Genomic DNA, 26,922 nt, shown 5'->3' with positions numbered 1-26,922 from the left:
ATGAAGTGTTTGGCGTTGGTCATCCTCTTCGTCCGCACCAAACTGTCCGAATTCAGTTCAGAATCGTGCGAGATTTATGAAGGCATATGCGCCACATGTCAGTGTCTTTTCTTTCTAAAACAACTCTATCAGCAATTCATTGACGTTGGAAGAATGAAAGAGGCGGGTGTAGCGCAGTCGGTAAGAGGTTCCGCTGTCTGCACTATCGATCAGAGGTTTGAACCCGCTTTAGTGCTAACCAAGCTCTTCATCCGTCTGAGGTTGGTGAATTGGTACCAGACCTGGCTGCGGGAGATAAAAACACCGACTTGAGACTATCGGCTAATCGCCACAGCTATTTACGCGTTCGTAAAACCTAAATAATTCTGAATTGAAGCGAACGTGTTGGAGCATCCCAAGCGAACTGATTAACCCCAGACACTCTATCCTTTTATCCTCTTGGAAGGATGAAATGCTTGGTTCAGTGTGAGAAGTATCAAGCCATCGACAACGCAAGCGTAGGAGCGACCTTTTAGCAGTACGGTAACCGTTTCAAAAAGTATTCCTATTTCAAGAGTCGCAACTGACATATATTCTGACGAGCTCCTTTTTCTTATTCGACATTTCTTTTGCATTTTTGTTCTCCAGTGATACATAGTTCTGCGTTTTTCTCTTTTTTCTTTGTTTGCAAGATTTTAATGTTGTTTATCATTGGCATTGTGGTTGAACGACTAGACGAAAAACCATGTTGACTTCCAGTTGTTTGCTGGCAATCCGCTGCTGGAGCGGGTCTTGTCGTTAATTTTATGGATTCCGACTGCGCGAAAACACCCTTATATCTGGGCGAAGCAAAATTTTCGCATATTTCGCGTGACAAGGTCGGTGGAGCTTGCAAAGGAAAAAATTCACTGACACTTAAAAGAACCATGCTTGCAAAGTACTATTTTAAAGCAATTGAAGTGTTACATTAATGGATTTTTAATCTTGCATATCTTTACTTGGAGTGGTCACACCCTCCAGCGTTTTGTTCTTCTCCTTTTTTTCCCCCCGATCTCATTCCAGGGAAATTTCTGCTGTTGCCAATGTTGCATGTGCACTGGCAGTAATCGATGTGGTGGGTCCTCATTCTCCGCACATTTCAAGGGCTGGCCGAGTTTCTAAAAAAAGTCAGTGCGTAGGCAGCAGCTGCGGTAAAAAAAAGAGCGATCAGTCGCCCTTTCACGCAAATTGATTCCTTTCTAAGGCAACCGACGCACCATTTTCTTCCCCTCTATTAATGGTAGATTCGGAGGAATTTTTCAGAGGGGATACGAATATTTCATGAATATTTCTTGACAGTCCTAAGTTCACCGTAGGTTCAGTGAATTCAGTAAAAAAAATTCAAATGTGGCTTTAATTCTTGAAGCCGTTCAATTTTTTTGTAACTTTCTAACATCAGCTGCTCTAGTCAATTCGAATGAGATCTGCTAAGGCAAGTTATGTGCCCGTTGCCCTTGTCCCAACCTTTGCCTACACACCTATACTCCTAACAGTTTCTTCTTATTCTTAAGATCTTGTGTGTTTTTTGTAGTTGCTAATTTATTTTTATTTTTTCTTCTTCTTGATAGGATATCTGCAGATTCTAAATAAATTTCTAAATAAAGATTCGTTCGCAATTTTTGATGGAAATACATCTAGGCCGCGCACAAATATCCCCCTTTATTTGTTGTTATTTGTTATTTGTTCAGCAGACTCAATTGTATTGGATGAGGACTTAGATGATTGCATTTTTTGCAGTTCCGCTTTTAATGTTCGAAGTATTGTTGCTTCACATTTCCCTCTACCTATCTACATTTTCGTTTGCCTTAATACACAAGGGGCCAGATTTGTTCAACTGGGTGTGCGCGATGCGTCCGCCGCACTCACGCTCATTCTTTTTTTGGAACACATCGTCCTTTTTCCCTGCTCTGATCCAGTCGTAGGCGCATCGGATTCATCCTGTAGAAAATACTCAGCCCCGAATATTGAAGCCCGCCTGTTAATCAATCAGGTCAGTACTGCAGACTTCGATATAATTGCACAAGGCAGTTTGCACTCTTCGAATTGAAGTGGAAAAAGAGTCCACAAGGTTACTGTGCTACGAATCGTGCAGCTCGCCCTTGAGGTCCGCAAGAGACATTAGGTCAGTTGTTAAAGGCATCACCCCACGAGTCTGAGGTGGTATGGATTTTAGGAGGAGTACTCGTATACGGGATCGTAGGTCTAGGAAAGAAGGATGATTCCGTCCATTTCTTCCTAATTGCCGTAAAAAACAGCCCGGAAGATACGGCTTTGAGCGTTCCGGCATGCGTTACTTTCTACAACGAGTTCGATTAGAGCGCGCCAGCCCTGTGCGGCGCCGCATCTTCCGGGCCGTTTTTTACGGCAATTATGAAGAAATGGACGGAATCACACCCCTCTCCATTATCTACTATCCCGTATACGAATACTCCACCTGAAATCCGTACCACCTCAGATTCGTGAGGTGATGCCTTTAAAAAACCGCTTATCTCAATACTTTTCTAGCACACGTTGGTAGTGTTTTTTTTTTTGCCTTCGAGGCTTTTCCTACTTTGAACGTTCAGGATGTATTCGTTGCAAATTGTTTTGCAATGGAAGACTTTTATTGATAATTATTCGTCATATCTGTCTAGTTTCGAGAAGTCTTGGCGGGACCTTGAGAAGTAGGAGGAAGAGTTATACACTGTATTATCCACCTCTACCAGTGAATTTATGCACGAGTCACCTTTTACTGCTCCTTGAATTTGTTTGTTCTGTTTCTTTCCTGGCAGTCAGCATAAACTCTCTTTTGAGACCAATACCTCTTTCTAATCATTAACGGAGAATGCAGCTCATCTCCCCCTTCCTAACATAATCCTAAGATGTTGAAAAGCGGTACACTTTGTAGCGAGAGTTTTTCTGCTTTTGAGCGGCAAAGTTTTCGTTGAACAATTTGCTAGAGATAACAACGCGTTTGACTCCAATTCGGACTCGTAAACGTCAATGGAGGTTTGTTATGGCATTTAGGGTGGCCTGAGAGGCTTTATCGGTCACTGTCTCCATTCTAGCCGAAGAATTCCAGAATATGGTACCAATATTCAACTACAGCAGGCATGGAAAGCTTGCTTTGATCTGTCTGATTCCAAACTAACGACAGCGTTGACGTAGTACTGACCACTTATCATTACGCCATACTCCCCGTGGTTGAAGAAGTACCTTATTTGGAGCGTACCACGAAACTGGGGATGTTGATGTCTCTCTTCAGAAAAGAGTTTGGGGTATAGACCACGAGTACAAGCATGATCACGTACAATTCCCCATAATTGTTCCGAAAAAAGGTGTCGGAAACGGTCCTTAAGTTGTACTGTTCGTTCCACCCTCAGGGTACTAGTAGCGGGTGCTTCCAAGTTCGTGATAGGATTTTCCCACGCCTGTGAACCGAGCGAGGAGGATGCAAACATGATCTAAATGGAACCTGCTTAGTCCATGGTTCCTATAGTTATGGATCATGCTGCATGGCATGGACTGTAATTGTCCGTGTCAACACGAATATTGGTCCACTTGCTTATTTTCACAGCCAGTTATTCTGATTTTCAGTAATTTTTTGGACTGAATGATATCTAGCATTTGTTTCGTATGTGTTATATTAATTAGATGCAAGGAATATAGATATAACAGTGTCATATCAAATGTATATGTGTTTAGATATAAATTTTATTTATCTAAAAAAATAACTATTCTCTGGGAAAAATGTAGCTTTTGGAGGGGGGGGGACCCTTATTTCTCGAAGTAAATAATCTAATCAATCGGGGCCGTAAGGCCTAAACATTAGTCTTAAAGGATCTATGACAAGTGAAGTAAAGTTACTAAGAGAAAAAGTAAGTTAGAGCGTTGGAAAATAAGGGCGCCACTGAGTGCCCTCACCCCAACAACATTTTTCCCTTATTCTCTCAATGACGTTTAGTTTCTATGACCGTCTAAACGATAACGTATGAATGAGGGAGGATAGCGCTAATGTTGGTAATTACATGCGCACATACGTTAATGATGACCCTATGCAAAGTGGAGGTTGCAGCCAAAGTTCAAAGTGTCTGGTAGCGGGTTTTTGCGTTTTCTCACGAGGGCGCATCTGTGTGTAAATCATTTGTAACCGTAATTTGCTCGTCGATATCCACAGTAGCGCTAGAGACGCACATCTACTAATGTAATACATGTAGGTGCTCTTATCCTTAGGAATGATTGTCTGTGTCTAAATCTGAAGTACATAGAGGATCTCAAAACAGGGAGTTTTCCGCTGTTTTTCACATAATATACAAGCGAGGGGTGGGTGTAGTGTAGCGGTTGGAGGTTCGAATCCGCCCTAGTGCTCACCAAGCCTTTCATCCCTCCGGGGTCGATAAATTGGTACCAGACTTGTCTGGGAGGAAAAAACACTGACCTGACACATCCGCTAGCCCCCGCAAGCCACTGTGTAGGCCAGTTACACGTTCGTAAACCTCAAACGATCCTGAATTGAAGTGAACGTGGGCACGCATCCCAAGCGGATTGATTAACGCCAGAAACTTTATAATTTATCCTTTTATACAAGCGAAGTCTAGGAAGAGAAATGAACAATTGGAATATCTTGAGAACAAGAAATACTCTCCTTCTTTTTAAATAGTCTTATTTGCGAGTACAGTTACGCTCAAATCCACTTAAGGAATACATCAATAAATGAAGGATGTTCTTTATATAATATATGCATGTGCTTGCATTTACATATATAAAAGATAGAAGGAAAGAGTGCACGTCGTTGATCAGATGTTTTGATGTTTTGGATACACCCAAACCTTCAACTTCATTTTAGAACTGTTTGGACAAAGCGGTCAGGACATCCAACATCGAAGAGCAGCCAGGAAGGGCTGCTCAGACCCAACACCAGCGATACGACTCTCACTAGGTTTTATTGCGTGCATCCCATTACAATGCAGAGGGTTGCTACGTGATCAGCCTGGTGCTTCTCATCCATCTATCTTCTGGATTTTCAGTGTGTTTCATGCTTTCGCAGTAATGCCTGTGAACTACTTTTTGGTCTTTATCTTCCAGTAAATTCAAGTCTCGGACCTTTTCGAAGGGAGTGGCGTTATTTTGTGGACTCCCGGTCGACCGTTCTACGTACAAATTTACTTATCTGCTGTGTCGTGGTAAGTAGACAACCTTGGTTTCTCAACTTCAGGAGCAATGCATTAGTATCTTCATAGGTTCGCAACCACGGTGCACTCAAATGCTCGGTCGAACACCCATCGCGCTCAGAATTGAACAATCCGCGGCCAAAGCAGAACAATTCCATCAAATAGTTTCACGTCTGTTCTGTCGTGTAATCTATAGTACTACCTCAGAAGTGAGTATTCTCGGTCAAGCTAGATATGAGTCCAAAACGTGGTTCTTCCCCTCCTTGGATCAATTTAATTGATGGAAACGCTTGTTTACAAAGAGAAGTGAAGTGAATCTCTGGCATCTTATGGTAAAATTTAAATTCAGTATACATTGAATCTGAGGTGGTATAGATTTCTCATGGAGCTTCTACACGGGTTCGATTGCGGAAAGCCACAATGTACCGCTCATATCTCCGAGTAGCGTGGTGGGACCCTTGCTGGCACCACCCATCGCTGCAGTTTGCCGGTCGGCCCCATCTCGGTATCACTGCTGTCTCCATCGCGCCGTTTCGAGCGCGTACGCAGATGCGCTGCAACTACACTCGTGATTCGTGCCCTTCTGGTCCGAGTATAACTTGAATAGGCTGGTGAGGAAACCTTATTGATCTTCGGACGCTCGCTCGTTGACGTGGCGCGCTGCAGCGCAAGCCGTCCTAAAAAAAAACGGCGGCTTCCGGGCCGTTCTTTGCAGCGACTACGAAGAGACGAACCACCTGGTTTTCTGCAATCTACGAACCTGTGTGGAAACTTCCTCTTCGGAAATCCATACCACGTTAGATTCGTGAAATGCTGCCTTTAAGAAAAACCTCGACACTAACGGTTTCAGCAGACGCTGCCACATGCTTGAAACTCCTCCTATCTCAAATATTATACGTCGCATCTGGACTAGATAGTTGAAGCGGTGGCGTCATGAATATTTTTTGAGCGTCTTCTCTTATTTTCCTACTGCCATACGTATTCTTTTGTTATTGTAATAATCCACCCAGGGACGATAGATCTGAAGAACCAAAACACTGATGAAGAGAAACTGAACAGAAAAGAGATGAACTGCCAAACCCACAAGATTCCTCCCTACGACTCCTGCGCAGATCAAAGCGACGAAGAAAAGAATGAAAGACCACTTCATCTCCTACGGTATTGAATCTGCAAGGATCAGGGAGTGGTTGAAAGAGTATGCAAATGATAAGATTTGTCTAGCTGGTATCCCTAGCATAATGGATTAAGTGGTTGGGGTTCATCAGTCCTTTAGGCGTATGTAAACACGTCCAACATCAATTCTGAATTGTAAAGCTCTATAAACGCATATACGGCCTATACAATAAGGGTCCGACTGATATATCAGATGAGAGGTGTTGTTCTCTCATACAATTCTATTACGAGGTCGTCGATCCGGAGTACTGGATCGTCTGGTTACCCATAGGCAATCTCAGCCATCGACTGTGCAGACGCAGTGGTGACCTTCTGCCATTGCGCTACACTCGCCCCTCCGTGTTGTTCCAGTTTTCGCAATTTTTAAGAATAAAACACAGGTGGCCTGCGCAGTGGTGAGAAGGCACTACTTCATCTGATGTTAAACGGTTCAACACTGCTCAAAGCCAACCAAGTCCTCCGATACACCGCATTTGTAGGTTTGGGTTGTCTCCCGCAGATAACTGCGCAAGTGGCATGCACATTCGTAGTTTACGCTTCTAAGTTGAAGTGTTGGCGCACTCCGAAGGAATTGGTTGACGTCGAGCACTTCATCCTTTCATTACTTGTAGAACGTGTGTGGTTCAGAGAAGTGTAAGATGGAAAAGGAGCGAAGAGGACGAACAGGTGGAAAGTGCTGAGAAGAGACATGACTGGCTATTTGAACGGCTTTCTACATGTGGACTTGGTACGAATTGATTGCTAGATACATTCGTAGATTTGCATATTACAGCAGGTGATGGTTCTTAATTTCAATGCAATATTCTTACTTGGTCATCAAAACGTAGCATGGATAGAAAAAGCTTTCAAAGCGTCAGAAATAGTCGAATGTAGCTTTGTGAGGCATTCTTTCCCCCATGTCACGTTTTGGAAGGCAGGAAAGAACAACTGTTTGAGATTAGGAATTTCGTAACGCTAGAACTTGCTCAGCTCTTCGACTGGAGCTGGCTAGGATTCCACCGCAAGCTCAACCACTTACAGAACTGAAAGCTCGTTTCGGTCGTTTTGATCCGAACGCAAAGCCAGCTGTCGCAAAACAGAACTTACTGCGTCTCACTAGTCGATGGCTGAAATTGCCTAAGGGCAACCAAACTTTCCATTACTCCGGATCGACGAACTCATAACAGAATTCTATCCGAGAACAGGAACCCTCATCCGATTTGTCAGATACAGAGCGTCACTCGTTGGGAGCGTACTGATTCCATTCTCTCCATATCTTTAGTTCGCTTTGATGTGATACGAAGACGTGTGTCGTAACACTTGTGACCGCTTGCGACATTTAATTGCAATGTTTGTCGAGCTCTTCCGTCACTGACTCCGCTGTTGGAAAAGGGAGGCGGATTATCGCATGGTCTACCGAATTTTTTCGTTTGATAGGGAGAACGTTCATTTACCACTCCTTTCTGTTTACGTCTCACCTTGCATTCAATTGATTTCACATTAGCACTGCAGTGAACTGGTCATTGATTGTTCTTGATCCAATGGATATGAGGGAATTTTAAAGTCTGCTCGGCTAGCTTACTCAACGAAGTAGATATTAAATGATCTACGACTTGATTGATATTCCTTTGGAATCCCTAATAATCGTGTTTTCTCAACGAATTCATGTGTGTGAACTATGTACAGCAACTCCAAATATCATCCATTCGAGAGTATTCATTCGAATTCGATACATTACAACGAATGACGGGGAAAAACGAGTTACTCAGATTCATTGCTGTTCTTTTGAGGTCCTTTTTTCTTGAAAGACTTAGGAATGATTTTGTTTACTCTTTTATGCCTTATTTCATTTGTTTGTTATTTCAGATGTTTTGCAGGGAAATTTTAGTCCTAGCTATTTTCGACTCGTTTTTTCCGCATCAAATCAGTGCGAATGACGTAGTTGTGCTGGTGTTTGTCGTTCTTTGTTGAAACATTGCTCCACTGTTCAATTAACTCGGGCTTATTCCCCTCAAACATTTGTCATACAGTTTTAAGGTGCATTTTCTCAAAAACCAATCTCTCCTTAGAATTTTCTATCGGAGATTCCTCCATTGTTGACATGTTTAGCTGTCAGTGGAGATTTGTTCGGTGTTTTTGATGTTGCATTTGTATTTTCACCACTTCATCCCTTTACCTGAAATACTGGTCTTAAACGGATTTTCTTTCGTCGCCTCATTATATCTACTAGTAACTTTATTTGACTTTAAACTTACTGCATGTTTTAGAATGTCATCACATTCATTGCCGCAAATTCCTTCGCGTATGAAATAATTTCAATTTCAATTTCCAATTAATTGAATTGAATTGAATTGATTACAATTTCTCTGAAATTCCTTCCTTCTGATTCAAGGAAATTTGGTTTTACCAAATTTTCAGCATAGTTTCCTACGGTTATTAGGGAAAAAACATCTTTGTTATTCTTTGTATTCGCACTCGCATCCATTAGGACCTGAAATTATATTCCAAGGAAATTTCTTCAAAGAATTTGAATGTGCATGTACATCAATGAACGCCTATTTCCCTCTTTACGTACTTCACTACCATTGTATTCTGAATAATTTCCTTCTCTTCATTCTCCTCAAGAATTATGTTTTCAGGAAAATCCAGGGAATTTTTTCTTATTATTGCCTTACTCGAGCTAACTTCTTTTTTTTGTGTAAGCGGAAGGATTCCGCTTTATACTTTTCCTAGGCGCCTGACACCTTTTTAGTTTGGTATTCTCAGTAGCCTACTGTTTGCAATATTTCTACAATTTTCTCCTGTATTTTTAGAGAGTGAAGTTTTTTTTTGCGAGCAGGCAATTCAAAACATTTGTTTCACTCCACCACGGAGCACGCTAACAAAAAACTTCATTTCTCTTGTCAGTGGAAAAATCACTATGATGACAATGTTCGATCGGGTGGTGGATGCTTTGGAGATGACGGGGAAAAGTGCATAGTTTTCTATTTTACAGCAAGACAATCTGCCAACCTTAAAACTGTGATGTTTTCCTATAGCTCACGTGCTCATCCAGAGAATATGATGAAAGTCATGCATTTTCCGTTTGCTTCTCGTAACCTGCACGTACCTATCGAAAATAAACCTTCATTCTAGAATTCCGTTCAGCGTTCCGGAAAGTTTCATACTGATTGCTGAATCACAGTGAAGAAATACAAATCACGGGGGTCGATGACTCAAAGATTTCCAGCCGTTGATGATTTTGTCAAATCATGGCTTTCCAATCGTTCAACATCAGATTTCCAGCATTCTTGGAAGCGAAATCTGAAGACGACGGTATCTCTCGGCTTTGTCTCTCGTTTGTCTCTTTTCCTACTTGTCTCCTGCTTCTGTCCCCACACCTCTTTGTCTCTCCCGGTGTGCAGCGGTTTTTCTGTCCTTCATCTTTTCAAAACAAATCTCGATGAACTAGAGACAGAACGAAACACGAACATAAAGACATCTGTTCTAATCTGAAATTCGACGAAAGGTAAAACTAAGGCTCGGGCGGAAAACTGACAAAAAATAATCGTAAATTGTAAATGCAAGCGTAAAAATTGTAAATTAATTTTCTCGTCAGTTTTCTGGCCAAGAGGTTTAACTGTTTTTACCTCTTTGAAGGCATCAGCCCACGAATCTGAAGTGGTACGTATTTCAGGTGGACTATTCGTATACGGGATAGTAGATTATAGAGAGCGAGGTGATTTCGTCCATTTCTTCTCGATTGCCGTAAAAAACGGCCCGGAAGATGCGGCGCGTGCACAAGGCTGGCGCGCTCCAATTGAACTCCTTGTAGAAAATAGCGCGCTGGAACGCTCGAAATCTTCCGGGCCGTTTTTTACGGCAATTAGGAAGAAATGAACGGAATCACATCCTCTCCATAATCTACGACCCCATATACGAATACTCCACCTGAAATCCGTACCACCTCAGATTCGTGCAGTGATGCCTTTAAACTATTGCAAACTGTTATAATTGGTGGCCGTAATTGTGCTCATAGACATTGTTAACCGGCTGCGAAACGGGTTACTTTTTTCTGCTGATTTCAGTCATGTTACATTTTGCATGATAGGATTAGTTGGCTACTTGTTTGATTACCGGTCTGCGGCAGGAAACAGTCTTTTTGTGTATGCTTTTTGTACGTTTTTTTTTTGCGTTCAATTCCTGAGCACTTTAATTTTAACGGAATGCCTCTTGTACACAGTCTCGGAACAAAACGAAAACAGCTATAGAGAAAGAAAGAGGGGTTTTTTGAGGAGTTAGTAAATTCGTCCGTCTACAGTGACTGAAAAAATCTGGCATGCCTCTACAGTACAAATCTGCATGTCGCGAAATCATTCCCTTTGATAGTCCGGTCCAAACGCTTTGTTTTATTGTGCAATATCACGTAAGTGTTTGCGTACGAAGTTAAACGATTTCTAAGCGTGTTTTTCTTTGTGACTAGGGGTTTCTAGTTATTGCACACGTACGGAACGATTTTGATCACTGTCTGCTGCTAGGAATTAAGAGAACGTTCCATGTTCCGTTCATGTCTAACACTGAATGCAGCGCGGTGATCGCGGATTTTCTAAATCTGGCTGTTCATGACGGTGATATTTAATGTGCAGATCGCTATAGTGATTGGATAGACACCAACCGGTAAGACCCGGCGCGTTTAAATGCAGCATATCACGAAATTGACGTAGTGTGGAAACCTAATGGAAAGCACAGAGTTTGGGGTGTAGATTACGAATGTGGGCGTGGCCCGCTCAATTTTCTCTCATCATCCTAAACAACGCCGTTGGAAGCGAGATGACTACGAGGTGACTTGGAACGCGGCACCTCTGAGCACGCGCCACATCCACGAGCTAGCTGTCGACAATTAATGGGGTCTCCTCAGCTGCATATTCATTGAAAAGCAAGGAGTGGGCTGCTGAGGGAACCGGAGAGTGTACAAGAACGGCACGTTCTGACTCACCTCGCAGGAGCACACGTCTTTTAGTACGATTAATAGAAATAACTACGCTCACATTCCTAACCTATACTCAGCACTTTGTATTTCCCATCAGGTTTCCACACTGCGTGAATTTTGTAATACGCTGCCCTCAATCAGTGGTAGAAAAGTAATGTCTTCACACGTATTGAATCGTTTCATAAATACAGTACAGTACGCTTTATTTTTTTAAACTAAGATAAACAAAACCTGTTCCAAATCTGTAATATGTTATCATTCTTTTTCGCGATTCTGTTACATCTTTCTGATAGATTTCCAATGCTGTTTTTTTTTGAAAATCCTCCTTAGACACCTCATTTATGTGATTAGAAAAACTTTTACTTATGAGATGACCTAATAAATGGGACTATATAGAGATGAAGGGGCGGATGTGGTGTAGCGGTTAGCGGTTCCCCCTTTCATTTCCTCTCCTTCTTCCTGCACGATCGATCGGAGGTTCGAATCCGCCCTAGTGCTCACCAAGCCTTTCATCCCTCCGGCGTCGATAAATTGGTACCAGACTTGTCTGGGAGGGTAAAAACACTGACTTGACACATCGGCTGGGCCCCGCAAGTCATAGTATAGGCCAGTTACACGTAAATCTCAAACGATTCTGAATTCAAGTGAACGTGGGGGCGCATCCCAAGCGGAATGATTAACGCCAGACACTTTTATCCTTTCATATACAGATGAGACTAGAGTTATCTACTAATATTCCGTGTGAAATGTCATCCCGAGAAATGTTCTCCGATTTCGTCATTGATCATGTAAAATACAAAAAGAGACGACAAAAACAAACATTGGATTGTAGGCGTGGACGAATCGGGTTCACATTCAAAATAGTAAGGCAGTGGTGGTTGCGAGGTTGCACCCCATAACCATTATTGAAGAGCATATGAGATATGTAGCTATAGAATAGTGTACATAACCCAAATAACCTACTTACTCCTGAAAACTGGACATTCAGACGTTGTCAATACATATGTAGTTCACAGACGAAGCTAAACGAACTCGCATTTTCACGTAAAAATGCTTCCTTTCCCTATCTATCGTTACATTCTCCCTTACTTCTTATGGTCGCTTGTAATTATGGAGCTGTGTTGACGTGACAGAAACGACACCGCACTGTTTTGGTAAACAATTTTATAGGTTGTTGTTGAACAGTTGCAATGAAAGTAAAAGCATTAATTGCTCTCACTTGCTGGCTCGCTCAGTTACTTTTCGTAAAAAAACCCTGACATATTTCCCATGTGTGTCTGCATCCAGTGTTCGTGCGGGTGTAGCGCAGTCTTACGAGGTCAGTACTATGTTCATTCGATCGATGGTTCGCTATCGCTCCGGTGAAACCAAGCTTTTCATCTCTCTATGGCTGATATGTAGGCATCACATTAGATTGGAAGGAAAAGGATATTGAGAAATACATTGATGGAAGCCCGCAAGTCATTTTATGGTCCATACAACCTCTATGATCCTGAATTGATGCGAAACGCTCCGCACATCCAAAGAAAATCGGTCAAACACTTTAATTTCTCATGCGAAATATTGGAGATTAATTTTCTACTTTTTGGCTCTCAATGTTTTTAGTCAATCCCTAATTATTTTTAATAAATCGTTTTAATTTTGTTGATATGGCTTATATTTCTAGCACCTGCGTGTTGATGCACGATTTCTAAACATTCTTAATCGCAAGCACAGCCGAAGTGTGGAGAAACCTGTCACAGAGAGGTTCTGAGGTTCTTCCACCATCATATCGCTTCTATCAATCAATGAATTTCTGTAATCGCTGTGATCGGAATTTGATTTTGAATCAGAATTTTTCTTGGCTTGTATTTTTCTTGTCTTTGTTTCTGTAAAAAAAAATCTTCATCAGTACTTTTCCAGAATATCGTTGTTTCATTTTCTTCGTGAATAAGTCGTTGTTAATACTTTATTTCTTTAGTGAAGCTTCGTTTATCTTCTAAATTTCAGTATGACAAGCCTGGAGGATTTTACCAAACAAGTGAATGAGTTACCAAACTGGGGAAAAGCCGCATTGGCAGGAGGACTGGCTATTATTCTCTATATTCCCTATAAATGGCTTACATCGGCTCCACGTAAGAGTCCTATAAAAGAGGATTGGAAGAGTGGTGAGTGGGAAATTTCGAAAATTCGAAGAATATTCAATTCAAGAGAAAAAACTTGTTGTTCTAGGTGTTGTCTATCTTTATCAGTTCCCACGAACGAGAATCCTACCGAGCCCCTCAGCTCCTTGTCTCAAAGTCGAAACGTGGCTTCGTATGGCCGAAATACAGTACGAGGTGGACGCTTGGAGATTTTTTGATTTCTATTTACTCAAGTATGTAGCGTTGCAACACAACTGAGCCAACATACACACAAAAGATTATGCGACCACAAGCAAACAAAACTTTTCGACATTGACGTGCGCAGAGTTCAAAATGTTAAGAGGAAAGGGTGATTACGGAATTTTCCAGAATATTCCATGCTTGCTGTCCCCGAGGTCAAAAGAAGGCACACTGCCGTTTGTCGAATTTGAAGGAGTCGAATATCCGGACTCATCCTTTATAATTCGGTTTGTATCTTTTTTCTTTTACGATCCACGCAATTTTCACATCATCACTCCGTTAAACGGTCCTTTCACCTCCAGTACTTCTCAGAACTTCTTATTTTATATCGCAAATATGTCAGAGGAACATCAATCGATGAAAAAAATGCCGCATCTACTCGAGCTGAAAACTTATATCGTAGCCCAGTATGGATATTTGATCTAGTGAAAATGCAACGACGTGGGGTGTTGAAATTAGGACTATGATTACTTCAATAAAAATAGAATTTTACTTTGTACTTCCTTTGATCTTTTTTTAAAATAAGTCCGTCCTTGTTAGTGGAAACTTCACACACACAAATACATGAAATGTGCACCTGCTCAGTGTGCAGTCGTGTCAAAACAACCTGAATGGTGTAGTAGTATAAACGGTTGCGTTTGCGGCGGGATCCTCGTTAGTTTCAACCGGACCGTCGCGTAGGTTTCGCCGCGCGCGCAACAGCGTAAGTAATTACACTGCGACTCGCTTCTTCCTGACTATAGGAGTTGGTAGTTACGTTTGCTTCGGCGATTGTTATTTGCGTTTGATAGGTGCAGATCAGAAGGGATGGGGAAATGAATAAATAAGTAGATCAATAAAGAACGAGTGTATGAGAGAAAAATGGAGAGCAGAGAGGCTGTGTGAGTTTCTTTGCTGTCGCTAGGTTAAACATTAATAACTAATACATTAAGCAAAACATTAATAACTAAATAACCCATACGTACGTTCACTAGCAATGGTCAGCGAAAACAGAAAAATAATACCTGAATTAAAAATTCCTTATCAAAAAAGAAAATTTCACAATTAAATTTTAGGAGGACAAAAGACAAGATATCCACCTGTTATACTTTTATTGATGTGATTGCCAAGTAATTTTTCAAAAAAGGGATTCGGCAGTAGGATATTTCCAAACATTCGAAATTCCAAAATCCACTGATATTTCGATGCAGAGCATATTTGTATGAAATCATTTTTGAATCAGCACTCGGTACTTACTGCATCACACCTGATGCTTTCTGCAATTTCCAAAGATTCAGCAACGTACCGAGAAACGTAATTGAACGTAATTGTTACGTTGCAGTGACCTCACACGACTTCTCGGTGTTAAACTCGAGGATCACCTGAATGATGAGCAGAGAGCGTTATCGCGTGCATTCGAAGAAATGGCGCACAACTCTTTGCTGGCCTCGCATAAATTATTCAGGCTTGAAAATGTGTCACAAGTATGTGAATTCGATAAAGAGCCTCTTCACCGAAAATCAGTGATGTTTTCAGTTCGCAGAACTTCTTCCGCCGGAATTCTTCGGATTCTTCCATCCTATTCTCGTTGCTCTATTCAAAAGGAAATACATCAGCTCTGTGAGTATTTTTTTCTCAGGAATTTCCGATATGATCATGCAAATTTATCGCGTCACATCACAAAGCGCCAAACTCCATGTCTTCCAATTTCAGTTGTTGTAGTTGGGGGTGTAATTAGGAAGCATAAAAACTTTTATAATTAACATTAAGAAATGCAAACATCCTATACATATTCGTGCGTCATTTAAAAAATGTGATTTTCTCACAACGTGGCTTGAAACAGCATTTTTTTAGAACTCTTTTCACAACTTTTTTCCTTAAATTGATGCAGGTGGTGAATGTCGGACAAAGTGCATTTTTCAAAGCGTCAGCAAAAAAAGGCCACGGCAACTTTTCTCCATACTGTAAAAGCGCAGACTGAAATTTTTTCAAAGAATTTACAGATACTCAGATACATCTACGAATAGTGAGCAAAAACAAATCTCAATGCAAGTTGAAAATAAAAATTCGTTCGCCTTGTACGTAGTCCTACGTGGTTTTATAATTACTTTTTATTTTTATTTCATCATTTTTTTTACGTTTTTCTTTCTGTCAGCTTTAAAGTCAGTGACTAATGCCATGCTGTCATGACTATCCAAAAAATGACTTTAATGCAAAAATCGGAGAAATCGAGTTGTTTCCACCTTATTACCCCAAATTCCTCAAATTGCAGACAGCATCAATGCTAACCTGGTCAGGAATTGGAAAGCATAGTCGCGAGGAGCAGATCAACATTGGAAGCGACGACATTCGAGCGATAAGCAAGTATCTCGGCACTAAACACTATTTCACCGGGTTCAAACCCACTCGGGTAAGTCTTCTGAGGATGACGGTACAGTAACGCGGAAACATCTCTCGTTTCAGATCGATGCCACGTTATTTGCTGTTCTCGCACAAATAGTATACGCTCCATATGAAAATGAACATTTGGACGTCATCAAGAACGAATGTCCCAATATTATGGAATATGTGGAACGTATTAAGAATAGGTACAGTCCGATTACTGTAACTGATGATTGTTTTGAAGACCAGCAGTTTACTCGAGATGCAGAAATAGTCGTATGTGTTTACGAAAGCGTCGATGATCTAGTTCTTTTGGGTCTTTTAAGGGTACCATTAAGGAAAATGTTCTATCTTGAGTTTCTTTTCCACTAGAAGGTGGAGTCCATGAAGTAATTTATAAGAAAGCCAACGAACACGGGTGTCTTGAACTCAATAAGGGCTTCAATAGAGCTGATAGGTTTTGGAACCCTCAGAAGCCCCTGAGGCCACAGTTTATCTAACGACGCAACTTCTTTCACCGATAAGATTGACGAAACGAAATCGCGAATTATGAACTAGTGATGGAATCACCTCACGACAGGACTCGCTGCATCCGTTCAAGTAGAGTATGCTTGTGACACCTCCTATTTTTTGATTTATAGTAGATTACGTTCCCTTCGCCATTAATGGAAATGCCTACTAGCTTGAAGAACACAACGTACGCAAAAAAAAAACCTTCACGAACTCTCTCTTTAGAAATAAGTGGCTAAAATTACAAACATTCAGTAGGCTTTTGATTTCAACTCTTCATATCTCCGACAAGATATGTGATTATGCATTTATAATTTTGGCTGTAGGAACGTGAGTGACTTGACTTATTTGACTGAATCGACCTGCTGGTTTTTCTCTCTGACACAGTTGCCGTATCCTCGCCTAGGTGTCCCGTCCTTGAACACACCTCTGCCTAACCTTCTCGATCTACAGCAAGAGCTCGCGTAGAATTCGTCCACTCATGCCTCTTCCACCTCCTACGAGACTTGGCGTCCTGCATGAATTGCCTATCGGTACCGAGTGACTCGAGTACCTCAAGTCGAGAATGCCCGGCAGTTCAGAGAGTCGTTATCAAGGATGACCTATAGGGTTGGGCTTTGCGATGACAGCGGCCATATCTTGACAACTTTCGACAAATAACTGTGCTAGTTGCATAGCTTGTACGGTCCCAGAGCGTATACTCAAATGTATAATTTGAGTTTGCTGCAAGAAGAGCCACCGCGAGCAGTTAACGAGACTCCAATACGCGGCTTCTGGAGCCCTTATAAAGAGCATTACTCCGGTTTCTTTCATTATATCATCATGCCCTTTCACATACACTTTCAAAGCATTCCATTGCTTTTCGTAATAAACGCAGTGTTATGGAAAACTTCAGCAAAGCGGTGGTCACAAAAGTTAGCAAAGAGAAACTGTCAGTATTTGCTTTCCTGACTGGTACCCAGAGAACGGCAAAACTAAAAAGCGAGATTTGCTTAATCCGAACCATGGGTCATTGCTCACGCCGATGCCTCGCCTATTCAATTATCCTACATTTTATAGGTATTGGCCCGACTGGGGAGAGGCAACGACCAAGTACTCGATGGATAGCAATTGGAAGAAACGACCGAAGGGCTACACTTCCTTGACAAACTCAAACGACACACTGCCGAGAAAGAAGCCATCTGAATAGCTTTCTCAATTTAGAATAGGACACTTCCTCTAGCCGTCCATATCCGCAATGGAGGAATACAGTAACCACGCCGTGTTGTATTAATCTGCGCATTTCTTGTATGAGACGAACAAATTACGAATAGAGTCAAAGAAAGAAGCGAAATTTATCAATTTAACATGGCTTTCTCGCACCAGCATATTGCAACCACACGTGAACAACGTTTGCACATGCGCATTTGACTACATCGAGCATTTTTCCCCATAATATGTTATCGTGTAGCACAGTCAGCCCTTATTAGAGCATATCCTTTAGCAACACGTACTTAGCATAATACTGTGATCTTTGATCTGTAACTAGTGTAACCGTCGCCTTTATCTGTTACATCGGTCGAGTCTAGGGTTTGTCAGCTTATATTGAATTTTGAAGCTAGTGTTTGAACCATTTATCATTCAGTAATGAACACTTTTCACAAAAATAATGGATAACAATTCAACAAGAGTTCGAGAAAAATCAACGAGTGAAAAAAAAAACAGAAAATGTGCCTTTTCAACACATCCATCTTATCTCAGATATCATAAGAATCAGGACCATAGGTTCCGAGTTGTGCCAGCTGCTGTTGGTCTACGAAATTCAAAAAATAACAGTGACTGAAATGCTCTAGATATGTACTTCTTAATCTGAATTTGATGTTAAATTAACTAAATCCTAATCCACTTACTTAGCAAATATGGGACTCAAAAAATTCACAATTACTCTGGACATTTTCTGAGGATTTTCGTTTCGACGGCCGTCGCCAACAAATAGTGAAAGATTAAATTTTCTTTTCAGTCAAAAATGCGGTAGGTGCAAACAGCAAGAGAAAAAGTAGTCATGAATGTTTGAAATAATAGGCCGTATTCGTCATTCATTTTATCTTTGTGCCTAAACTGGAGAAAGCTATTGGAGACTTTGATTTAAACACTCCCAACCTCAAGATAGAAACTCAGCCCTGACCGGAGTAAATTCAATGATGAATGCAGCCAGACGTTGGACCTCTTTTTGATCGCAGTTAAAGAAAGCTGAGAAGTACTAAAACAGTGAGAACAGCGCAAAAACATGGTCGAACGAGCTAGAAGATATCAAACTGTAAGGAACAATAACAAAATCAAGCCAGGAGGTACCTGATGTTCAACAGAAGGTAATTCCTCAACAGAAAGAGAAGAAATTTCAAGGAAATGTGTATGTTGACTTCCACTGTTGTTCTACGTTTAACAACTGAGTTTAAAAGTGTTGAGCATATCAACCTCCAACGGATGCATATGACCTGGCAATATGAGCGAATGCAAAGGTGGACCAAGATCACACTGCGACATTTCTTTCAGACTGCAGAACACAATCTGAATATACTTTCTTAAAGAATTGAAGTTCGTCTATGATTTTCTAAACGTATGAAAAAAATGAAATTTATTGACAGCTTGTAAAAAATGAATACATTCAAACATAAATGAATGTGCTTGGAACGATAAGCGCATATGACGCCTTTCACGTGCACTCGCGGCAATGATGACGTAAAGCGGGGAAGTTTTTGCGGATTGAAAACCAGCTCCTGGATAATGTCAATAGTATTGTCATATTTCCTAAGCAAACGAAAACTTCTTGAATACGTCCTTCGACACCTCAAAAAATATTGTTATATTTTTGGAGCTCTAGGATTTTACGCGCACATATGTATTGCACTAAGACATAGTTTGCAAAGTTTACGCAAAAATTCAAAAATTCCAAAAACTAAACGGGTGAGGTGGGTTGACGTACAGCACTGCATATATATAGTTGCATAATTCATATCATTAAAGAAAAGTTTGTGCTATCTACACATAAATTTGCAAAATAATTTACGCACCACCCTGCAGTCACAGGTGTAGCAGAAGTACAAACTTGAACTGGAACATGAGTAAAAAAAATTTGGTTTATCACTAGGTTCAAAACACTTGGTTTCTTGATAATGTTGACAGTTTTTACGACATGGCGGTTCAGGAAGTGCGTGTTGATAAAGTCTTTTATCTCACTAGGAATTCAGCTCCAGACATGACAAATGATACTAAAACAAAAAGAAATAAATGGAAGGAGACTATGAGCAGATTTCAAAAGCGTTGGAACTAGTGCAAAAATAAAATATTCTCATATTAGTGGTATTAGTTAATTGAATAGTGGTACCTTTTGATCATCCCATCCGACTCGTGCCAATCCTACACATGGTGAAGATTCACTGTAGACTGAAACTTATTTGAAACCATGCTCAAACTCGTATAAAATAATTATCATGATGTTATTAACCCGGCTCAACTCCGGACTCTTTTTTTCTTTCAGCAATCTTCAACAATTGTCTAGCGGCTTCGGCACATGTTAAGTATCGCGCCGGTTCATAGATCTTCCGGCCTCTAAAAAAAAACTACCTATGATAGTAAATTGAACGGGATAATTGACTCATTAGAAAGAAACTGCTACAAACCTCATCATATTTTCGACGGATTGCTCTTTAGTTTTGATATCTGAAAACTTATGAATGAAGTTCGTGAGATAGGAAAAGATGCTGGTGTAATACCTAGCAAACATAATGTGTGGAATCCTTTCTCCATGTTGGAAGCAATTTTGTCGTAATAACTGTCCGGCTCCCATCCGTTTAGCCACATCACTATAGAAACGGTTTCGCCAAAGTTATACAACTAAAGAAATGAGAAATCCTCAGAATCACATGCTTAGCTCATAACTTCATTCGTCGTTAAAAATTGCCAATTTGCTCTTTTATCGTATAGAGGGAATGTTGGCAGGGTATATACAGTGTCAATACGATCTAATCCTGGAATTGAGTAAGCGTTCACTGCAGTGCAGTAGAGTCAGATCTATCGAGGTGGGAACATCATTAGTTGCCCTCGATTTGTAGAGATGAGTTATGTCAACGAGGGTCCCATCTAGATTGCAACCGGTAGCTCCACCGTGCCACTTCGAGCGCAGCCACTTACACTACTGTACATCATGTCGTTTTGACCCGAAAATATATTTGTGTGGATGGAAAATATATGTGTGCGAGTGTGTTCGCCTTTGAGAGCGCTCTAGTATATGCACATAAATAAAAAAAGGATGTGCATCACCACCTACTGTTGGTCTAACTCCCATTTTAAAACTGGTGCTGTCACGTTCTCATACACGAATCCTGATACCAGAACGACTAACCTGAAGTCCACAACATCCTACGGCATTCATAATAGAAGCGTTGTGTACAACTTTCACCTGAAAGCGCCTCAAGCAAAATTATCGGTCAGAAGAAGAGGAAAAAGAGTTTTGAAGGTGTGTTGAGAGAAAACATGAACAACTTGTAATAATCCGAATCTAATTTCCTATTGAAGGTCTATGCAAGCGTTGAATTTTGAAGTTCACCGGGATATTTTTTTCCTTCGCTCGAAGTACCAAATCTGTATGTGTAGTGGCACCAAAAGGATCTCCTACGACAAGCATAGCAACGTCGTCAACATCTGCTCCATCCAGTATTTCATCTAAAGTCGTACTTCTTCACAGAGAATTAGCACTTTCAGAGAACTTCTTGAACTCAGTTTGCTTTAAAAGAGAGAGCTACAGACTTTCAGCTAGACACTGAAAGCAAGCATCTATTTTAACGTAGTTTTTGCGTTACCAGCAATATTGCTGTTACATGCCATCAATGTAAGTAACATACACTTGAATAGAAATATCAAGCGATGCGCTAGAGAGTTAGCACAAAGAAAGCAGAAGAAAGTAGTGGAACAGAAACTTAATACTGTTGGAACGATGCGCTTAGGTATCAGAAAAATGTCGCTAGCTATGGCAAGAGATGCAAGTACATACGAGTGTCGTTACGTTACGTTACGTTTCAAGTACCAAAATTATTGCAAGCTGATGTTACGGCATCGACCTTTAGAAACAAAGTTATTCATAGGATTTTCTTTAACATGCTTTATACTATGTAACAGAGGCAAGAGCAACTGTGCAAGAGCTATTCTTCGGGAACAACTGTTTCAAAAGCTTTTGTCAAAAACAGCAATGTGAACGCGTGAAGACTCTGAAGACTGAAACACATAGCTTGCTAGGGTCTGTCGCAGCGCTGGGACGCCATGGTCGCTTTTGAGAGCCAAGGGCGGCAGCACCTTATTTGATCATATTTCAGAAACTAGCAACATTTGCGTTACCTGAATTCTGTTCAACTAATGTTCGATCTGCTTCAATCACTTCACGACCGTAGAACTCTTCCAGTTTCGACTTGTCCAGCCCATAACAGAGAATGCTCGTGTACGCTTCTAAGTGCACTCGCTTGCATTTTCTGCAACCACGCACATTAGTTGGAAAGTACCAAGTCGAAAGAAACGAGAGATGAAACAGCACCTACTTCACGATGTTCAGCCCTTTCACAGTAATGTCTTCCACATCACCTAGTCCAAGTCCTATGAGATAGAAAACCATTCGGGTTCTATACTCTGAAATATGAACCTTAGAACAGAAGTCTAGGAGAAATCAAGAACAGATTATAGCAGGAGATTTAACCACAGGTTCAAAAAAAAAGAAAGTCAGATTTGGGAAATATTGTATCGTAGCGGCCACTAACAGACTATGGATGTAAACTAAACGGTACAGAAAGAGTTCATGAGAATGATATTCCTTCGATTAGAGTGAGGGAGGAGGAACGATTGCATCTCAAAAAGGGAATGAACGTGCGCTCCGACGTACGCGTCGCTCTCATACAGTTGAATGCCGATTAAATGCTAATGTATACGTATACGTATGTAGCGCATTGATACTGCAAAAGATTTGTCGCTAACGTTATTGTATGTTACACTTTTTGTGCGCAAGAAAAAATAACGTCCACTCTCACCTAACCCCTAACGTAGGTTCACCTAACTAATCATTTACTCACATAATTAATAAGTTAACTTGATTAACTAGAGAGTTCTCCGGAACTTCTGCCTTCAAAGCAGACATTGCCAGAAAGTAGTGCTTCGATAAATGGTACCTAGTACCACAAAGGAAAAACTTCATGACTCGTAATGTTTTAATATTCATTCAGCCAACCGAGACAAGTGAACAAGGAAAATTAAATGAATGTACTGTAATAGATACACAGTTTGATCATTTCAAATAGCTCACTAGTACTATACTACAATATGCACTAAATGCCTTTAGTTGTTGCATCTGTCGGAGGTTCAAGCAGATTTTATAGCTTCAAAGAAGCTCACCTCTTGCTCCTCACCCAACGGTATCGAAACAAGGAAATGAATACGAAGTAAAGACAGCGTATTTTAATCTTTGGTGCAGCTAAGCGGATTTTACTCATGTTAATTCTGAACATTGCAAACAATAAAACGATAATAAAAACACTAATCAAAAAGGTAAACTAGAAAAGACTGGAGATTCTAAGCTGACTGATATGAACTTAAACACATCTAAAAACATAAAGCTCCAAAACATATAACATGCACTTGAAAAAGTAAAACAACGCCAACTCAAACAGATACTACATCGTACCCTTAACCTTGTCAACCATGGAAGCACAGTGATGACACTCATCATATCATGATTGGGAACGTTTCTAGCTACGAGGAAGAACAATGATAAATAAGCTCACATAGGATGAATGGCTACAAATGACCCATTTGAGGACAAAGATAAAATAAATAAATAGGAGAAGATGAAAGAACCAGTCACGGAAGATCGTATTCACTGACAAGAATAAGTAGTTACCAAATGGACAAAATCGATCACATAGTTGCACCACTCTAAGAATTTGACTTTATGGTTTATCGATCACAATTAATCCTCTTTAGTCTTGACAGAAAGTTCATCTTGACAAGTATACGCTTGTATAATCTTCACCATAACAAAAATATTCGTTAGAAGAAACCCTATCGACGCCGCGAATACTAGCTCCAAAGTGTGCCATCCTTGGAATTCAAACAGGTATGCGAAGAACAACCACACCCCCTGACTAGCAGACCACATTAAAATGAGGCTCACAGCATCTCTCACTGACATCTAAACAGAAGAAAATCGTTAAGAAAATGGAAATTCATTCACAGGTAATGTGGAAGGCCGCACCTTGATTCTGTCGATGATTAGTGGCAGAAACACAATGTACCATACAAAGTATTGGCTAGTGCATACTTTGTTGAATGTCACAAAGGCAAAAGTGCTCAAGAACCAACAGAATGGCAAATCCTTGTAATATCTGGGAACAGATTTTAAGCTGACTCATATGTTCGGTATGTATGTATTACATCGGCATTGACTGGCCCGGTACCATTTCAAGAAGGAAGAAAATGATGTCGTCCTTTTCAACACAATCGACGCCAGTTATACAACAAATGCAAGGGCAATTTAGTAGGACTTGGACGAATATTTTTCTATACGTTAACATGGGATCACGCAATGGGATGAAGACAGCATTTTTTCGATGCGAGAAGAGAAAATAAAACAAAAAGGAAGTACTTGACCATTGAAATGTAAAAGAGTACACTATTATTTGCAAAAATTACCTGAATGCAAAGAAAATGACAAGGAATGCTTGTGGGAAAAAAGCGAGAAATCCAATGATTTTCGATAGACTTTCATTGTCGTCAACTAAGGAAAGAGGCTGAAGAAAAACAATGAACATGTGGGTTAGAGAGTTTAGGTAATGCAACCAACTCACATAGAAGTATGGTGAGAAATTATGTTTTATGTCTCTCCTTTTGATATGATAGAGAAGGAACTCTTCGAGAAATTGATCACCATAAAAATAATAGAAAAATGAAACAACCAAGCCAAAACTTGTCAGGCTTATCTGAAACGATCGCTTCAAGATGACACGTACTTCGCATATAAAATATTATTGTGAATATATTTGTGCAACTAACCACAGCAAAGGTAAAACCTTTCCAGTTAGAAAGTAACTGCTTCAAGCCCGCAATAGCACCTTCTTTGGGTGAAAATTGACACAGATGCAGAAATATCGAGGGAAAATAGATAAGTGGGTAGATTTTCAGATGGATAGCCAGGAAACCATGAGCTAATGCAGCAGTGAACCACTAAAAACGTCATGAAGGAGAGAAAATCTATCATCTACCGTAGCACTGGCCACAAATCTATGGTCAAGAAGAACTTTTGTGTTCGAATAAAATTCGTCCCCACTAAACAAAAATTTTCAGTGGAAAGTTATACTCGCGTGACAGTGATAACTGAAAGGCTTTACATATCTTTGTCGCAGAGCAGTGTCACTAGCGTCATATTGCTTTGAAAAAGTAAAAAAAAGTAGACTTTTTTTTAGACTTCTTGATATAGGTGAGGTATGGTATCACTTTTTTAATCAGTGAACTCCTTGAACGAAAAAAATTGAAGAACTCAAAAGAAATGCTTTGTGAACCGACCTGTCCTTTCATAAGTAGGTATAAAGTATAGAGCACAGCTGCACAGACTAAGACATCTGCATTGCCTCTGAAATAGACAAGAAACTTGAAGACAAACAAAACTTGTCAATTCACTGTAGTACAGCCTGGGTGCGCAACGGATTTGTAAAAAGTGGCAGAGCGACAATAGATCTAACCTCGCAGATATTATGGCAGTCAAAGGATTAGCTAGCCAAAATATCACGACAGGTAGCATTATTGATTCATCGGAGTTATTCACTTCTTCCTCAAGGGTTTCCTTGCTACCGGTTTGTGGGCTAAACATAATCAAAAGTGCAAAAATTACAAAAAAGTGCATAAATTTGTGCAGGAATAGAAGTGCTGCATAGGCGAAACAAAGAGAATAAACTAACCCTTCGACTTTTTCACTTTTCTCATGAGTTAGACTGCGCTGAAGCGACATCATTTCAAAGTACATCCATCCGACAAGAATATCGAATAAACAGAACAGAAATTTCCCTGAAAGTCATTGTGCTTGCATTGATCTCGCCACCAGAATTCAATAGATGTAATTCTATACCTACCGAAATCCTTATAGGTTACTACAGGTTGCAGAATCCATGCTAACGCTGGAGTGTATCTTAAAACACCAAAATAATAAACAAATACCAAAGAAAGAAAGTCAATGTAGTAGTCACACCAACCTGTACGTTTCCCTCGCAAAAGGACTCCTGCCTTCAGCCACATGACGGGCAGCATCGCTGTACACGCTGTAGTCGATATCAGTGAAATTCACCTAGATTTGGTGGTTGTGCACTGACCGCTTGAATAAACTCTCAAATTAACTTGCTAATAAAGAAAGCTAACATGAAATATATAGTCATGGATGTTGGAGTAGAAAACCAGCGTGAAGCGAGCCGCTAAAGCAGTGAACAAGACCTAAACTTAAGAGTTCTCAAAAAAAAAACCAAGACCATATAAAGTAAAAAAAAGTTAAAAGTAGGATAGAAAAATCAAAATATATGCACACAGTTATACAAACGCACCCTCTCACGAGACCAACGCTGTGGTACTTTCGTCCTCACGTGATGCATAGCGTCTAATTTAGCCAGCTGCTAGAAATCCGTACTCACCACATAAATTAGAAAAATAAAAATATGAAACTCTTCAATAAGAACTTGAAAGGAACCCTCTGGATGAGAAGTTACCTCGCGAAAACGACATCGGTGGAAAGTGGAGATTGCTCTTATTAAAGGAACTAATACAAATATCGCGCCCTATTCAACTGGGAAAGTACGGTGAGATGATCCCGGCGAAATGCTGGAAGTCGATGGGTATCTTCACATCAGTCGAGCTTCTTTTATTCTTTGGGACTGCTTTCATTTTCTAAAGGAGCATATCAAGTTCCTAATAACTGTTTCTCTTCTATTCTGCATAATTTCTTCAGAAATCACAGGAAATGTTCCTAGTTCATTGTGCCACTACGTTGTCGTCAAATAATTGGGTCAACAAACAACATTTTCATATGAACCTTTTTCTGTTATGGTGGAGCACTACTCCTTCCCTATGCCCTCGTTTTCCATCTTTTGAAAAATGAACTGCTTAGGTTTATTGCTAGTGTTTACACTTTGCACTTCATGCTTCTATTCTGTGACGTACGGATGTTTTGTGATCATCCACACGGGAACCGGTGTCTACGTTACATTCTGTGTTTGAAAATGAAACTTCCTCCAACATTCTTCATGTTCTCTCTTGTCCGATCCTTAATATTAGCTGCAGCATCTATTTGATTTTATTTTGTTTTGACAACTAGTTTTTCTTTAATGGTGAGAATCTACTAGTG

At 40.4% G+C, this 26,922-nt stretch overlaps 2 protein-coding genes across 5 annotated transcripts; one reads left to right on the top strand and one right to left on the bottom strand.

Annotated features, from left to right (window-relative positions):
- On the top strand, window positions 1-17,712 carry RB195_019790 (uncharacterized protein; the record flags this gene model as incomplete). Of its 2 annotated transcripts, XM_064187805.1 has the most annotated exons (14): window positions 1-180; window positions 3,263-3,347; window positions 4,844-5,023; window positions 5,083-5,180; window positions 5,238-5,250; window positions 5,365-5,377; window positions 13,279-13,436; window positions 13,501-13,607; window positions 13,782-13,879; window positions 14,974-15,115; window positions 15,168-15,251; window positions 15,904-16,041; window positions 16,095-16,219; window positions 17,583-17,712. In XM_064187805.1, the coding sequence occupies 14 exons, from the start codon at window positions 1-3 to the stop codon at window positions 17,710-17,712; spliced, it is 1,551 nt and encodes a 516-aa protein (XP_064043685.1). The 2 variants fall into 2 exon arrangements, with proteins under 2 accessions (XP_064043685.1, XP_064043686.1); XM_064187804.1 differs by lacking the exons at window positions 1-180; window positions 3,263-3,347; window positions 4,844-5,023; ... (1 more) ...; window positions 5,238-5,250; window positions 5,365-5,377 and having other exon boundaries at window positions 13,280-13,436.
- Window positions 17,713-18,518: 806 nt separating this feature from the next.
- Window positions 18,519-26,462, bottom strand: RB195_019789 (uncharacterized protein; the record flags this gene model as incomplete). Of its 3 annotated transcripts, XM_064187803.1 has the most annotated exons (27): window positions 18,519-18,615; window positions 18,688-18,752; window positions 18,855-18,935; window positions 18,978-19,070; window positions 19,888-19,946; window positions 20,008-20,111; window positions 20,183-20,222; window positions 20,276-20,396; window positions 20,905-20,961; window positions 21,109-21,224; window positions 21,894-22,024; window positions 22,091-22,178; window positions 22,935-22,943; window positions 23,685-23,730; window positions 23,794-23,923; window positions 24,231-24,328; window positions 24,386-24,517; window positions 24,591-24,761; window positions 25,101-25,167; window positions 25,277-25,396; window positions 25,493-25,598; window positions 25,664-25,719; window positions 25,784-25,875; window positions 25,947-26,018; window positions 26,126-26,194; window positions 26,288-26,324; window positions 26,377-26,462. In XM_064187803.1, the coding sequence occupies 27 exons, from the start codon at window positions 26,460-26,462 to the stop codon at window positions 18,519-18,521; spliced, it is 2,343 nt and encodes a 780-aa protein (XP_064043684.1). The 3 variants fall into 3 exon arrangements, with proteins under 3 accessions (XP_064043684.1, XP_013291772.1, XP_013291771.2); XM_013436317.2 differs by lacking the exons at window positions 18,519-18,615; window positions 18,688-18,752; window positions 18,855-18,935; ... (10 more) ...; window positions 26,288-26,324; window positions 26,377-26,462 and having other exon boundaries at window positions 23,509-23,730; window positions 26,126-26,173; XM_013436318.2 differs by lacking the exons at window positions 18,519-18,615; window positions 18,688-18,752; window positions 18,855-18,935; ... (13 more) ...; window positions 26,288-26,324; window positions 26,377-26,462 and having other exon boundaries at window positions 18,942-19,070; window positions 22,091-22,164.
- Between the last annotated feature and the right edge of the window lie 460 nt (window positions 26,463-26,922).

The sequence above is a fragment of the Necator americanus genome, chromosome II (genome assembly GCF_031761385.1).
Source record: "Necator americanus strain Aroian chromosome II, whole genome shotgun sequence".
Classification (NCBI taxonomy): Eukaryota; Metazoa; Nematoda; class Chromadorea; order Rhabditida; family Ancylostomatidae; genus Necator; species Necator americanus.
This window is presented reverse-complemented; position numbering and strand designations above follow the sequence as displayed.